Source organism: Dreissena polymorpha, chromosome 14 (genome assembly GCF_020536995.1).
Source record: "Dreissena polymorpha isolate Duluth1 chromosome 14, UMN_Dpol_1.0, whole genome shotgun sequence".
In the NCBI taxonomy this organism is placed as follows: Eukaryota; Metazoa; Mollusca; class Bivalvia; order Myida; family Dreissenidae; genus Dreissena; species Dreissena polymorpha.
Genome location: NC_068368.1, coordinates 26,922,559 through 26,938,382, shown reverse-complemented (window position 1 = coordinate 26,938,382; position 15,824 = coordinate 26,922,559). Strand labels below are relative to the sequence as shown.

Genomic DNA, 15,824 nt, shown 5'->3' with positions numbered 1-15,824 from the left:
CCTCTAGGCCTTTGTTCCAGAACAGTATAAGATTTAGACTTAAAGAGGAAAGAAAATCCATGAAAAATACATTTGAGTTTGTATAATTATATACAGGATACTAAATGGTGTTCAAGTTAAAATGTATGACCAAAATAAATAAATAAAGCTAGTAAATCCGTAGTGTCACTGAATATTTTAGTACAATCAAATCATAAGAATTTCAAGAATATTATTTATTTCTTATCTGTTTTTAAGTCTTTAGTGTAAGTCTTTACTTTGAGTCCAGTACATTCTCGGCATTTGCTCTTAAACTTTATTCTAACTCCTAAGTCTGGTATAAGTCAAAGAACACAGCTCAGGCTGCGCCTTATTCGAATATTAACATAATAAGCTCATTAGTAGCAGTTGATAAATAAAAGTTAACCTATTTTTCAATTTCTTATAAACAATACAAATTTTAGAATGAAACACCAAGATTTTAATAAAAATTGTAAGAGCCACAGCTAATGTGGTGTTGAAAATGTGTGTTCTTAAAATAATGCATTCATAATTATGCTTCGAAATACCCCGGGAATTTGCTCTAGCAATTAAACAAGAGGGCCTTGATACTAGCCAGTGGTTATGATGTTGTACTTTTCTTTCTATGATTACGAGCATGTGAATAAGACTTTTAATCATTTTCTTAATTCATTATATTTATTTTAATAAGTCCTTATTTTAAGTGTTCTTTTTGAGTCTGTAAACTTGGCATTTTTTATAAGACTTAATACCTAAGCCTTAGTAACTTTTTGATAATCATAACAAGCATACAAAGTACGGTACTGCCGTTGCTGTCCTGCAGATTCAAATTTTAAATGCTTCATTTCCAACCCTAAAATACTAATGAGCAGCCAGCAGCATAAAACCTGAACAGCGTGGGAGTTATTTGGGTTAAATACCTTTCTGTCGATGATAACAAGCATGTGGAGTACGGTATTGCCGTTGTTGTCCTGCAGGTTTGGGTTAGCTCCCTTTGCTATCAGTAGACGCACACACTCCTCCTGGCCGAGGCACGCAGCAAAGCTCAGCGGGTACTCCCCAAAATACACATGCCTGTTAATAGTGCATAATCAGGGGATATTCTCCAAAATGCATTCAAGACATCAAATTATATATTTTTTAGATTGCTACCTGATCCAATATAAAAGTTTTTCAATCAAAACTGAAATTGTTATCAATGTTTTTATAGGAGATGTGATGTGATGTAAACATGAAATGACATAATTTAATTTTTTTTTTTTAACATTGATAAAAACACATGGCAATGCCAGGAAACCTGGCGTCTTTGAGTTTCAATCCATTAAAGGGATCTTTTCACGGTTTGGTAAATTGACAAAATTGAAAAAAGTTGTTTCAGATTCGCAAAAGTTCGTTTTAGTTATGATATTTGTGAGGAAACAGTATTACTGAACATTTACCATAGTCCAATATAGCCATTATATGTATCTTTTGACGATTTGAAAACCTAAAAATTATAAAGCGACTTGCAACGCGAATTGATTGAATAATTTGGAGAGTTCTGTTGTTGTCGTTTAAATTTACGAAACTACGAAGATTGCTTATATAAGGTATATAATACCTACATAGTGTATACCTGGCGGAATAGCCGAGAGGGCAAATGCGTTTTTACTTCAGACTAACTCCAGGACTCCTGGGGTCACTGGTTCGAGCCCTGGTACCGGCTACTTTTTTTTCCTTTTTTAAATTTTATTTTTGATTTTTTACTGGAGCTTTTAAGAGCCAATGTTTACATTTATCAATATAAAGTAGGGATGCAAGAGGTTACTCAAATCATTAACCTGTTAACCTTTTTCCATAACCGGTTATTAACCGGTTAACCGAAACGCCTTAAGCAGTTCAAATGATTTAGAGTATGTACAAAATGTCATACCGCTCGAACCGCTCTGTAGGAACAAAAGTAATTTCAAATTTGAAATAGCTTGAGTTGATAACATGCCAGTTTCGTAATAAAATGTTTTATACAATTTATTTTACTAATTTTGTAAATGTATGCTATATATTTTATTTATTTTTCCTGCGTAAATGCATAGGAGAAAAACAATAAAAAGAACTACACAATGTTCATTTTCACGTGTTATTAACTTATATATGGTTGGGCCGCTTACATTACGTTCGCGTCATATCTCTTACAAAAATGGTGTCTCCCTTTGTTCATTCTGTTTTAATTTTTGAAGCTCAAATTTGCTTAATATAAAAATGTTTTTTTCCCTTTCAACTCAACGTAAAGTGGGTCATGTGTGTTCAACTAATCCGCATCTCTTCTTATTTGATAATTGCATATTTTGTTGTTTGCATTTTAGCGTTTGTTGCCGAAGTAGTACCGTTTGATTTTCCATGTACAATTAAAAAATGTGCGTAAAATAAATGACACGTATGCAAATATAATTTATTTTGAACGAAAATGTAAGTTGAATATTTAATATAATCAGTACATTTATTTAATAGCGAAGTATTATGATTTCAAATACTGATAGTTAGTAAGTTTGTTTACGTACCATAGCGCGCAAATTATAAGCAATTACACAAATACTAAATTTAACCGTTTTATATGTTTAATATTTTTAATTGATGTTTAATTATTTAATTAGTGAATAATTTGCTTTATTAAAAAAACTTGCATCGGACGTTAATGGTGAAATCGTTGGACGTAAATTATCATAAGGATATTAATTGTTCATAACAAAAACGACGTTACCTCGTCAGGATTTTAGCTACAAATGCAATTCTCAATAAAATTGTTACTTATAAACACAGTATTTTCGCAAGCAATCAGTGTTGGATATTGGTTAACACAACATCAAAATAAGCTGTGCAATGTCTCAACTGTTTTTTTTTATAGCGAGTTCAATAACCTTGTCAATTACGTCTTCGCTAATAGCTCCCACCACGGAGCGTATGTTGTATCATATAGGGTCCGTGCTCCCACTCACAGCAGTTCGCAAGTTAAATTTTAGCGAGTCAAAAAACAATATATTCCGTTATCAAAACATACCTCCTATTTGTTATCACAAAGGTATTGATTAATTGCTTTATTATTTTGATTGTTGACACGCTATTTATTACCATCGATGCTGGGGCATGTTGTTCTAACTAATCGCCAGCGCAAGTTGGCAGTATGTCACGCGAAAAAGTAAAATCGTACGAATTATTTAATGAAAAAAAACATAATCAAATATTTTTTCCAGGTTAACCTTTTCCCTGAAAATGTAACCGGTTAACTGGTCATTTCGGTAGGTTAACCGGTTAACCTCTTGCACCCCTAATATAAAGCATTTAATGACAAACTTCAAAATATGCCAAAATCTGTGAAAAGGCCACTTTAATTTAAAATTAATTTAAATAACTTTAATGTTATTAACTGTATAATGTCAAGCTAGATTGCGAGTGAAGTACCAATGCAATACCTCCAAACTCCAACAAAACTCACTTAATTTGTAGGCAAACCCTTCTCGCAAGGATTATTTAATTGGAATATTTCCCTTAGATATTAAATAAGTTAACATGACTTGTCTCTCCTTTACCACTCAGATACGCACTTTGAAGCATTTGTTGTCCCTTGGGAAATTGAATTACATTAAAGACCTTACCTACTAGATTCAAGTTTAAAAGGCTTCATTTTCAAACCTACAATATTAACAAGACTATTGTCAAGCAATATAAGTCCCCCACCAGCTCAACCATTGTCAGAAATTCCAGATTTTTTATATATATATTTGTTGCCATTGCAACCAGAATTTTGGACGTAGGAACAAAATGAAATGACGTGCATAATGTCCATATTGCCATATATCCATGTTTCAGGTTTCATGAAAAAATATTAAGAACTTACAAAGTTATCACAGGATCCAGAAAACCACAATTTTCAGCAGTATTTCTACGGTAGTATATGTGTTGCCATAGCAACCATAATTTTTGACAAAGGAAAAAAGTGAAATGACGTGCATAATGTCCATATTGCCATCTATCCATGTTCTAAGTTTCATGAAAAAATATTAAGAACTTTAAAAGTTATCGCAGGATCCAGAAAACCACCATTTTCAGCAGTATTTCTAGTCTATTTGTTGCCATAGCAACCATAATTTTTGACGTAGGAACGAATTGAAATTACGTGCATAATGTCCATATTGCCATATATCCATGTTTCAAGTTTCATGAAAAAATATGAAGAACTTTAAAAGTTATTCCAGAAAAGTGTGATGGACAGACTGACAGACAGACTGAAAGACAGACTGACGGAGCGCAAACCATAAGTCCCCTCCGGTGAAACCGGTAGGGGACTAATAAAATGCAAACAGCATAAAACCTGAACAGACTGCCAATTACTAGCAGGCTGTTCTTGTTCTTGCTGGTTGCAGAAAGCCATTGTCACTGTGCTTCTGAGCGGGAAAGTGTTTAGAGCTGTAAAGATCCAACCCAAGATAAGAACACATTCATTCCCTTCGTAGTCTGAAGCAATATCTGCAAGTGCAATACCTCCATTAACGATTGTCATTTATATAGGCCTCGCTCTGCGAAATCAGGGTTTAATGCATGCGTGTAAACAGTTGTCCCCCAGATTAACCTGTGCCGTCTGCACAGGCTAAAAAGGGATGACACTTTCCGCTTTTATGATATTTTTTGTTTAAAGGAAGTCTCAAAAGTCCAGTTTAGTGTCCTCCGCGATGTGTGGACTGCAGTTGTAGACTGCTAATCTGGGATGATACTTTATGCACAACCATAAACCCCTGTTTTATTACAGCGAGTCTAAAATACAGTCGTACCCTTCGTAGTTTGTTTCCTCACAAACGTCCACCCATTCATGGTCAAGGCTGTCGGTGCGAGAGTCCTTCTGGTCAAACGGAGTGAAAAACATGCCACAGGCACGCTCATGGTAATTTGCTCCTGAAAACAGAACATGTCAGTTTGCTCCCGAAAACAGAACATGGTAACTTGCTTCAGAAAACAGAACATGGTAGTTTAAACAAAAAGCATCAAACCATGACAATTAAGTTAAAAAAAGAAAAGAACTTGAACACTTTAATTTGACAATTGAATTGAAGGTGATTTAGAGGATTCTACCTCTTATTGCTTCTTATTGCTTCTGAAATTTATTTTAAATTGTTTCTCAAATGATTATTTAAGTGCTTCTCAAATCAATACTGGTATGAACATCTTAGTTTCATTAATACTACACTATTGATTTTCAAATTGTTTCTAACATCATTATTATGGTTTCTCAAATTATTCTAAATTTAGTTTCCTAAATTGTTTTTCATTACAACCCTTGATCAACTGTCACAGTGTTTCTCAAAATCATTTCCCATAACAAATAAATGTCCTCCAGTTCCCACCTTTGTCAAGCAGGAATTTCACCATGGATGGATCTTCAATCACGATGGCCATATGAAGAGCATTCTCTCCTGAAAACAACACACAGGTAACTGTCTTAACCCTTTGCATGCTGGGAAATTTGTCGTCTGCTAAAATGTCGTCTGCTGAATTTCTAAAATAAGCATTTTCTTCGATTTTTTTCAAAGAATACTATCAGAATAGCAAACAGTTTGGATCCAGATGAGACACCACATTCTGTGGCGTCTCATCTGGTTCCAAACTGTTTGCAAAGGCCTTCAAAATTTGGTTCCAGCACTGAAAGAGTTAAACCAAATTGCAAGGGTTAAACCTATTTATAAACCTAAGTTCTGTTGCATTTAGAATCAAAGGCTTATTGGTCGCCTTGGTGATGTGGATATGTTGACCGCCTAGCAACTGGGAGGTCATGAGTTCAATCCCCACTGTGGAAGCATTCTTAAGATCTACCTTAAAGACACCAAGTACTGGTTATAGGTAAGCACTTCTAATGCAATCGAGCTAAAATAAACAAGTGTGGTGAAGATCGGATGAAAACTACTTATAGAAGAGAGCAGACACCATGCTCAATGTTTAAAACGCACTAAGTGACCCCGTGACCTAGTTTTTAACCTGCCATGACCCATGTTTTAACTTGGCCTAGACATCATCTAGATACAACTTCTGACCAAGTTTGGTGAAGTTCAGATAAAAACTACTCAAATTAGAGAGTTGACACCATGCTCAATGTTTAAAACGCAATAAGTGACCCTGTGACCTAGTTTTTGACCCGGCATGACCCATATTCGACTTGACCTAGACATCATCTAGATACAACATCTGACAAACTTTGGTGAGGATCGGATAAAAACAACTTGAAATAGAGAGTGGACACTAAATAAGGACCGACAGACCGACCGACAGGCAAGCTCACTCCTATATACCCCTCTAAACTTTGTTTGTGGGGGTATAATAAGTTTAAACTTAAGGCTTATTGATACTTTATTATTAAGTCCGTTTCTTGAGTAAAACGAGTACTTATTGTCTTTGTGGGAGATCTAAAGAAGAATCTTATAATGGGGATTAATCCAGTGACCTACTGGTCGCTAGGCTGACACCAGATCAAGGTTGACATGGTAATTTGTTGGCAATTTAAATGCTAATCAAACATGACCCTGGCCTAGCAAGAGATTGCCTAATAGCAATGACTGCCTCCCCTTCCACTGCCATGACATGTCATATTTTATTTTGTAAGTGATAATTAGCAAGTTATGAGCAATGCTGTAGGAAAACAGGGCTTAATTCACATGTGTAAAGAGTTGTCCCAAACTAGCCAGTGCAATCCACACAGGCTAATCAGAAAAGACACTTTCCACCTTAAGTACATTTTTCCTTAGAAGAGACTTTCTTTAAACGGAAAATATCAGAAAAGCAGAAAGAGTTATCCCTGATTAACCTGTGCGGACTGCACAAGAAAATAAGGAACGACACTTTACGCACATTCAATATGCACCATTTTCCCAAAACAAGGCTCATATCTATAATTGATAATTCTCACAAAATATTGTGACATGCAGCGGTGGAAGGCTGTGACAAAATTCAAAATCCGGATTTGTACCGTAGTATTCCTCAGCCTGGTAGATATCATTGATCAGCTTCGGGAAATGGTGTAGCAGACGTTTGGCAAGGTTGAAGTGGATGGCAGATGAGTTCAGCAGACACAGGTGTAGGATGGTCTCCCCTACTGTACCGCGCTCATCCAACCGCCAACAGACCTCACGGTACTTGCGATCTAACGAATAACAACACATAAGTTTCATGGCACAAATGAACGGTGCTTTTGAGCGAGTAATGATGTGAAAGCAGGAAGAAATTTGTTATATAAGCAGACCTCACAAAATCTTATGAAATAACAAAGTCTTAAGCGTTAAGACATCCTTGATATTTTGCAGTACTTGCGATATAACGAATAATGACACATGAAATGTAAGAGAGATTTTGTTGCAGAAAAAAAAGCAATTGAATGATAACAATGTAAAATTACACATGTAATGTGAGAAAGATTTTGTTGCACACAAAAAACTTTCAATTGAAAAAATTTCAATGTTGATCTACATATGAAATGAAAGAAAGATTTTGTTGCAAACAAAACTCAAAATTTGACAAATAACAATTTGAAAACGTTAAGAAAAATGTTTTTTTAAAGCATACCTCTCAGTTTTATGAAACAACAATCAAAAAGACATAAGACATCCTTTTTATGCTGCAAGTTCTTAAAATAGTTAACAAAAATCAAGAGGTAAACATTTCATATAGCAAAAATAACCCTTTTTCCATCATTATTTTTCATCAATTTATCATGAAATTGAAAAAGTGTCATAAAGCTTTCAATTCATACAAAAAAAAACAGATAAATGTCTTCACAGTAATTCACACATTATCTTTTTTATCTTTTCTAAATATCAGGAACAATATATAAATGAACAATAAATTATTAGCCATATTTAAAAAATTCAATTCATCTAGGATATCAATTGTTATTATGTAGGGAAAAGGATTGTGATTGTCTTGAATGTAATTATCAAGATTGTTGCAATTACCATTCAATTATGTGAAACTTAATAATAGCTAGCACATAAGGGTTCGATATAAGGCGAACTTATACTGCCTTGCTATATGAGCTAGCTTTTATAGTGACGCAGTAGTGTCTGCCTGATTTCGAACTGGGAGGTCCAGGGTTAAATCTCCGTTGTGGAAGGGGATTTTTTTGGGTGGGTTACACTAGCATAACAATTGAAAATAACAATAAACAGCTACTCATACAAACATAACATACAAACATAACCTTTAAAAGTACCATTTTTTTATTTCTTTGTCATGATGATCAGTTTAAATGTTCAATAAACTTAATAAAATTATACAAATACTTTTCTTTCTTTGACAAGTACTCAAACAGGTTTAAACTCAATGTCAATAATTATGATAAAAAGGCTTAAAAATGAGCAATAAAACAACAAGAAGCAGTAAGTGATTTTTTACCTGGGAGTCCCTTACCCTGGACTCACAAAAACCTCTAAAGATGCAAAGTTTCGACTTATTTGAGTCTCAAAAATGCTTTCAAATTTCAAAAACAAAATATAGTTAAATATTTGGACTCGTTCTTGCAATTCAGGGACTCTTAGATTTGCAAGTTATCAAGTCCCAGGACTCAGATGAGAAAATTTGTAAAAATATCACTGAAGCAGTCTTTAAACAAGAGCATCGCATAAGGGGTGCAACGCTCGGCTGCGAAAGCTTGTCCGAATTTTTTTTTTTTTTTAGAGGTCACAGTTACCTTGACCTTTGACCTAGTGAACCAAAATGGGTGTGGCGTATAGAAGTCATCAAGGTGCACATACATATGAAGTTTCAAAGTTGTAGGTGGCAGCACTATCACGTTAGAGGCAAAGTTAAAGTTTTATATTAGAGATCACAGTGACCTTGACCTTTGACCTAGTGACCCAAAAATGGGTGTGGTGTGTAGAAGTCATCAAGGTGCTTGTACATATGAAGTTTCAAAGTTGTACGTGGAAGCACTATGATGTTAGAGGCAAAGTTAAAGTTTTATATTAGAGGTCACAGTGACCTTGACCTTTGACCTAGTGACCCAAAAATGGGTGTGGCGTGTAGAACTGATCAAGGTGCATGTACATATGAAGTTTCAAAGTTGTAGGTGGAAGCACTGTGATGTTAGAGGCAAAGTTAAAGTTTTATATTAGAGGTCACAGTGACCTTCCCTTTGACCTAGTGACCCAAAAATTGGTGTGGCGTGTAGAAGTCATCAAGGTGCATGTACATATGAAGTTTTAAAGTTGTAGGTTGAAGCACTTTCATTTTAGAGCCAATGTAAAGGTTTTAGCAGGACGCTGGACGGCAGACGGCGGATGACAAGGAGGCTATGACAATACCTCGGGCTTTCTCCGAAAACAGCAGAGCTTAAAACATACATGCATGCCCTAAAAATAGATCAAGGTCATACTGCAGTTATATGTGGAGTTGGTGCTAGACGAAAACTTTTTTCTAGTCCACCAAACTATAACAGGCAATTTAAATTGAGCGTCACCCTAGCAATGAGGTTCAATGCATGTGCTTAAGGTGTCATCCCATATTAGCTTGAGAAGCCTGCACAGGCTAATCAGGGACAACACTTTCAGCTTTAATTGTATTTTGTATTTAAAGAGAGTATTTTTTTTAGCAAAAATCCAGGTAGGCTGAAATTGTAGACCCTGATTAGCCTGTGCCTATCTGAGATAACACTTTACATGCATACATAAAGTCCTGTTTTCCAAGAGCAAGGCTCAAAACATTCTTTGCCTTTGAATTAAGTCACAGTGAAGGTGAGGTTGGGTGCAATGGGTGGATTAAAAAAACAACTGTGTAAGTATCCAAGCATTGTTGGACAATATTGTTAGATCTTGTTTAACGAAGTTAAATGAACACAAACTTCTCACAGAATCACTAAATTACAGACATGACATTCACTTTATGCTCCCATATTATAAGTCTGGCAGGCTCAGCATATAAAAAAAAAATACAAACAAACTAAGATCTAGCAACCTTGTTAAACTTTTATTCATCACACAATTGTATGGATATAAGTCATATTGAACAGTTTTAACTTGACAGCAAATGAAATTAAGTTAACATCATTGAAATCATTAATAGCGCCTTTGTTTCTCTAATTGAAACACTTACCTTTTATTATCAAATTTCAAATTACGATTCTGTAACCAGGAATACGAATAAGTAAAATGGGGACAACATACAGCTGTTATTAAATAAAATGATTTTTGTTTATTTCATTTAAATAGTTTGTAAACAGGGATTTCACAGGATTGGGTGGCCGCCCGCCCGCCGGTGCAACTGTTAGATTTGAGGGTACAATAAATGGTAATGGGTTACTTGACACCAAGGTGTTGAGGAGACATGTACATCTACAGGGGAACAAGATATTCATCAATATTTGAAATAATCTGTACTTTACTTGGTATGAAATTTCTTAGCAGGAGCTGTAATGACACTGACACCCAGTCCCAGGCCAATAAATTAGCCTGCCTTCTTTAGAAAAATTGAGCTACAAATTATATTTCAGGAGCATTTATCTTTTGCTTTTCAAAGTTACTGAGACAACAGTTATGGTTTTCTAGGCTAAATTGCACTAAGCAGTAAAATGAGCCACGCTCTGGGAAAATGGGATCTAACCCTTTGCATGCTGGGAAATTTGTCGTCTGCTAAAATGTCGTCTGCTGAATTTCTAAAATTAGCATTTTCTTTGATTTTTTCAAAGAATACTATCAGAATAACAAACAGTTTGGATCCTGATGAGACGCCACGTTCAAAATTCGGTTCCAGCGCTGAGAGAGCTAATGCATGTGCATAAAGTTTTGTCTAGATGTCTGCACAGGCTAATCACGGGCAACACTTTCTGTTTTTATGGAAAAATTTTGTTTAAAGGAAGTATTTTAAGTTGAAATCCAGTCCAGGCAGAAAGTGTCGTCCCTGCCTAACCATTTACCACTTAGATATGTATTTTGACGCATTTGCTGTCCCTTAGAAAGTTAAATTTAATGAAAGACTTTTCTTACTAAATTCAAGTTTTAACGGATTCAAAGACTTTATTTGCGACCCTTAGATACTGATGAGCAGCAAACAGCATAAAACCTGAACAGCCTGCGAGTTTTGTTTTTGTTTTATGCTGTTTGCACATAGCCATTTTCACTTTGCTTTTGAGTTGGAAAGGGTTTATTGGTGCAGACTGAACAGGCTAATCAGGGACGACACTCTACACGCATGCATCAAGCTCTGTTTTCCCAGTGTAAGGCTCAAATTAAAACCGGAATTCAAGAGAAAGGTCCTCATGTCTTCTTTATGAATTCTAAAAAACATGTCTACCTATCAATTGCAACACAAATTCAAAAAGGATTTAAACCCAGAATTGTATAAAGAAGACAAAAGTATGTACATTAAATTAATCTAGGACTCAAACCTGAGATCTCAAGGATCACAACAGATAAGTGTTTCTCTGCAATTCTTTTGATATAAATCCCTTACCATTTTAAGATACATATTTTGAGGCATCTGTAGTCCCATAGAAAGTATAAAAATTTGATTAAATACCTTTCTTACTTAATTCAAGTTTCAAAGGCTTCATTTTCCACCCTTATGTACTATTGAGCAGCAAACAGCATTAAACCTTAACAAACAGTGAGTTACTCCCACGCTCTTTTGGTTTTATGCTGGTTGCAAAAGCCATATTCACTTTGCTTCTTATGGGGGAGGGAGTTAATTTATAATACGCCATGTTAATGATGCGTGAATTTTCAAAACAAGGAAAAAAACTGTTACACATGTAATGCCATATACATGTAATGTTATCTCTTACAAATGGTGCTTTTTATAACAAAAAAAATACATAGTTTATGTGTATCCAAAACAATTTTTGCCCATGTTTATGAAAATCATCAATATGCAAAATTTACAATTTGTGAACAGGTCTCTTGGGTCTAAAAAAAGGTAAAAATATGACAACATCTATATAAAAAAACAAATATTATTACAACATAAAATATGTGACGCCACTGGGGATTATTAGGAGTTAAATTTGCAATAAACACAAAACAATTATTTTGTAGATTTGAACAAGCATACAACATCCCAACTCCTCCACCACCTCAATTCAATACACAATAACCAAACAACAATAATTTTTCACAAATATTTTTAATATTTACATCACACTGAAATGGATATTTTATGCTCGTTCAAACACAAATCAAAATAGCACACAATGTGCTAATAAGCTTTAATAAAGTACCTTCATTAAAACACTCTGAAAATAATGAAAACATAATAAACATATTGGCACATGCACGTAAAATCAATAGGTTTCTACAGTATGACAAACAATCACCACAACGACTTCAAAACATTTCATTCAGACAAAACAGAATCAAAAATGTTATACAACTTGTACGCACTTTGACTTATAAAGGCAGAAAGTAACATTATGACACCTTAATTCTCATAGTGCTATAATTTGCCACAAATTTTAACCCGGTACGCGACTTGTTTTCTATAGACAAAGAAGGAAATCAAGTGTGGGTTATTCTGCAATAACTTATAGGCAGAGCTTAATGTTTCGAAAATAGTTCCACATAAATAAAGAAAATATTGCAGTAAAATGCACGTGCTAAAACCCGCTCTAAAAGAAATGTAATAAATGTAGCATGTATATAAATGTAATGAAACAAATTGTATATTTGGTGATAAGTGGCATAACCACGCCTACAAAGAATGTTATTTGTAAGGAAACGTAATTCAGAAAACATTTATAGCATTTCAGCTTTTCAGTTGCATCAATAAACGTGACGTCATTAAGTTTCTACGATTGTTGTTTTCAATGAAAGTGGCATCATTTGCAAAATATTTATGAATGAAAACAACATCATCTGTTTGTACAATTCAATGACGTCACTAAATAGTGAACTTTGTACTAAGAAGGGCGGAGTATTGAAAAATATAGTTCACGTCCTAAAGCTTGAACCAAATCAATCAGAATTGTGTTAGAATCGAAAAAATATTTTTCTATGATGGTTTGTTGTCGAATAACCCACAGTAAGTTGTATAGATGCGTGTTATCAAATCACTCGTGCTTCGCACTCGTGATTTAATTCCTACGCATCTATACTCCTTACTGTGGGTTATTCAACAACAAACCATGATAGAAAAATATTATTTCTTAAATAACAGTTCAAACTGACCAAAGTAAAACACTAGTGAATAGTGCTGCAACAATACGCCAAAAACCGTATTGCAATATATTGTCAGTTCAAAAACCCGTATTGCAATATATCGCAATATATTGCTAACTTGTACCAAAATTATAACTTGCCAATTACCCGATAATCCCGTATATTCCAGTTTTAAAGCAAATTTTGGTAAATATGACTATATACCGGTAAATGTGCTCAAGAATAACAAGAAACACAAACATTCGCAACTTTTCTTAAGTATCAAATACGTTTTGGCATTTGTTACTATTTAAAGATGTGATGAAATAATATCCAACCCGGGCGTTTTTTTCCACTGAACACACGTAATTCACCTGACATGATGTTCCCATTTTTATACAACACAAAATACACCCACACTTTCCATGCGACGTCCTACATGTCTGTATAATTTTCGCGTGCTTTTTATTGAGACAAAGGATAAAGCGCTTTTTATTTGACGCTATAATTTTTTATTGTCGCATTAGCATTAACATTTTGAAGCGTATTTCCGAAATTTGGATTACAAATTTAATAATGCTCAATTCAGAATCGAACGAAACATTTACAGCTGTGCGCAATTAATTCAACGGTAATATGTTCATAAGCATCGAACGAATGCTCCGATGTAACACCGCTACTCCGTATAATATACTTTTCAGAATGCTATTTTTACAAAAAAAAATATTTACACTGCTTTGTTTTGTTTACCTTGTTATCATAATTTCGGATGGCTTGTCTGGACGAAATGTGAATAAATTTTTGTAAAATTTGTGTACCGGTTTGATGAAAATCGTATCGCAATACAATATGCGGATTGCGTATTGCGATATATACCGATATACCGGTATATTGTTGCAGCACTACTAGTGAAATATGCTTACACAATTTTCAACTAGTTGCTTAGTTACAAAGAGAAATATTGCTTGAACTTCTGAGTGTCATAAACATAAATATAAAATAAGTCAATATAGTTGACGTTATAATGAGAATAGATATCAGAAATTAAGCACACTTTGAATCTAATGGGCCTATAATTTATAAGAGTAATTTATAAAATCCTATGAAAACTTAAATTCCTAAAATACATTTATATGGTTCTACCAAATATTCTGCTTCACAGTGTTTGTTCATATAAATTCAGTTGGAATTACATTCCAATTACTCTGATGCAAGTGAATAACTGCCATAACCATTAATCAATGAAACAATCCGTAAACTCATTAAACTGTGGAAATCAATGAACTAACATTTGTATTGATTTGAAGATATTCTGGACGCAGGCCAATCAATAACAGGTTATTCTTATACTGAATAGTTGAAAATTATAGGTTCAATATAGATACTGGTATAAGCATTGTTTTAATGTTTCACAACAGACTATTTCGATTCTCCAGACATGACTTATTTAATATACAGAATATTTACATTTATATAAAATCATTCAAGTCTGTTATATCACATCAATGATTCTGTAATCATGTACTCCAATGTCACTGTGAGCATATTGTTTATTTGTTAGCTGTACTGCTCTAGTTCTAAGGCCACTCACTACCCCTGAGGCCTCACAAGGGAGACTCATACTTGTTTAACCCTTTACCACTTAAATACGTATAATTTTGACCCATTTGTTGTCCCTTAGACAATTAAATTTCATTAAAGACCTTTCTTACTAGATTCAATGTTTTAAGGCTTCATTTCCAACCCTTAGATACTGATGAGCAGCAACCAGCATAAAACCTGAACAGACTGCGAGTTACTTGCAGGCTGTTCTGGTTTTATGCTGTTTTCCCATAGGCATTTTACTTTGCTTCTGAGTGGGAAAGGGTATAAAGAGTAGGGGATTTCAGAACCTTAGTGTGCTCTAGGATAGATATTTTAGGTCAGAAGATTGTTTTTATATCAGTCCTTTATCTGACTCTCGGACCCATAACTTAAATCAAAAGACCATCTATGTAAGCATATATCCAAAGATGCACATTCAATATTGCAAGAGATAAAAATCATTACGACTCAACTAGAGGCCTTATGGCACCCATAAACTTCTAAAATATTGATGGTTGATTGATTGTTTCTAAGGTGACAAGAGATGAAATGCGTTGCTCCTTTTTTACTGTTCCTTCCCTCTTCTACGTATCTAAGTATTTTGGGAATTTCCATTATGGTTTGAAACAGAAAATTTGTAATATTGATCAACAAAAAGCCTAAACAATCAAGAAGTAGTATACAACATTATTAATATTAAAATCAATGTTTTCACACATACACCTAACATAGCCTTATTATTTCTCCATAATAAAATGCCTATATGTTAAACCCTTTACTACTCAGTAGGTATTTTGACGTGTTTGTAGTCCCTCAGAAAGTTAAATTTTATTGAAGACCTTTCTTACTAGATTCAAGTTTTAAAGGCTTCACTTTCAACCCTTAGATTCTGATGAGCAGCAGTAAACAGCATAAACGCATGCTATTCTCATATTTTAGTGATCAAAAGGCATACCTGGTTTGTTATGGAGGTGATTGTTTAGAGATGGTACACAGAAATAGTATTATTTAAAAAATCAATGTTAAACATAAGCCTGAAATTACAATATTATTTCATGATAATATGTCAATGCGTTTTAAGTAACTGTGTTAAGTATTATATTG

At 34.2% G+C, this 15,824-nt stretch overlaps 1 protein-coding gene across 8 annotated transcripts in view; it reads right to left on the bottom strand.

Moving 5' to 3' along the window:
• Window positions 1-15,824, bottom strand: part of LOC127857022 (transient receptor potential cation channel subfamily V member 6-like) — a 61,094-nt gene that overhangs the window by 44,747 nt on the left and 523 nt on the right. For 6 of the 8 annotated variants that reach the window (XR_008038284.1, XM_052393290.1, XM_052393288.1 and 3 more), the window contains exons 2-6: window positions 12,221-12,235; window positions 6,986-7,159; window positions 5,373-5,441; window positions 4,803-4,923; window positions 921-1,074 (exon numbers count right to left, since the gene is read on the bottom strand). Coding sequence is in view for 7 of the 8 variants with exons in the window: in XM_052393290.1 (XP_052249250.1) it covers window positions 921-1,074; window positions 4,803-4,923; window positions 5,373-5,441; window positions 6,986-7,159; window positions 12,221-12,235 (533 nt within the window). In the remaining variant the exon portion in view is untranslated. The remainder of the gene's footprint in view (window positions 1-920; window positions 1,075-4,802; window positions 4,924-5,372; window positions 5,442-6,985; window positions 7,160-12,220; window positions 12,236-15,824) is intronic. The other 2 variants (XM_052393292.1, XM_052393294.1) reach the window with 1 other exon arrangement.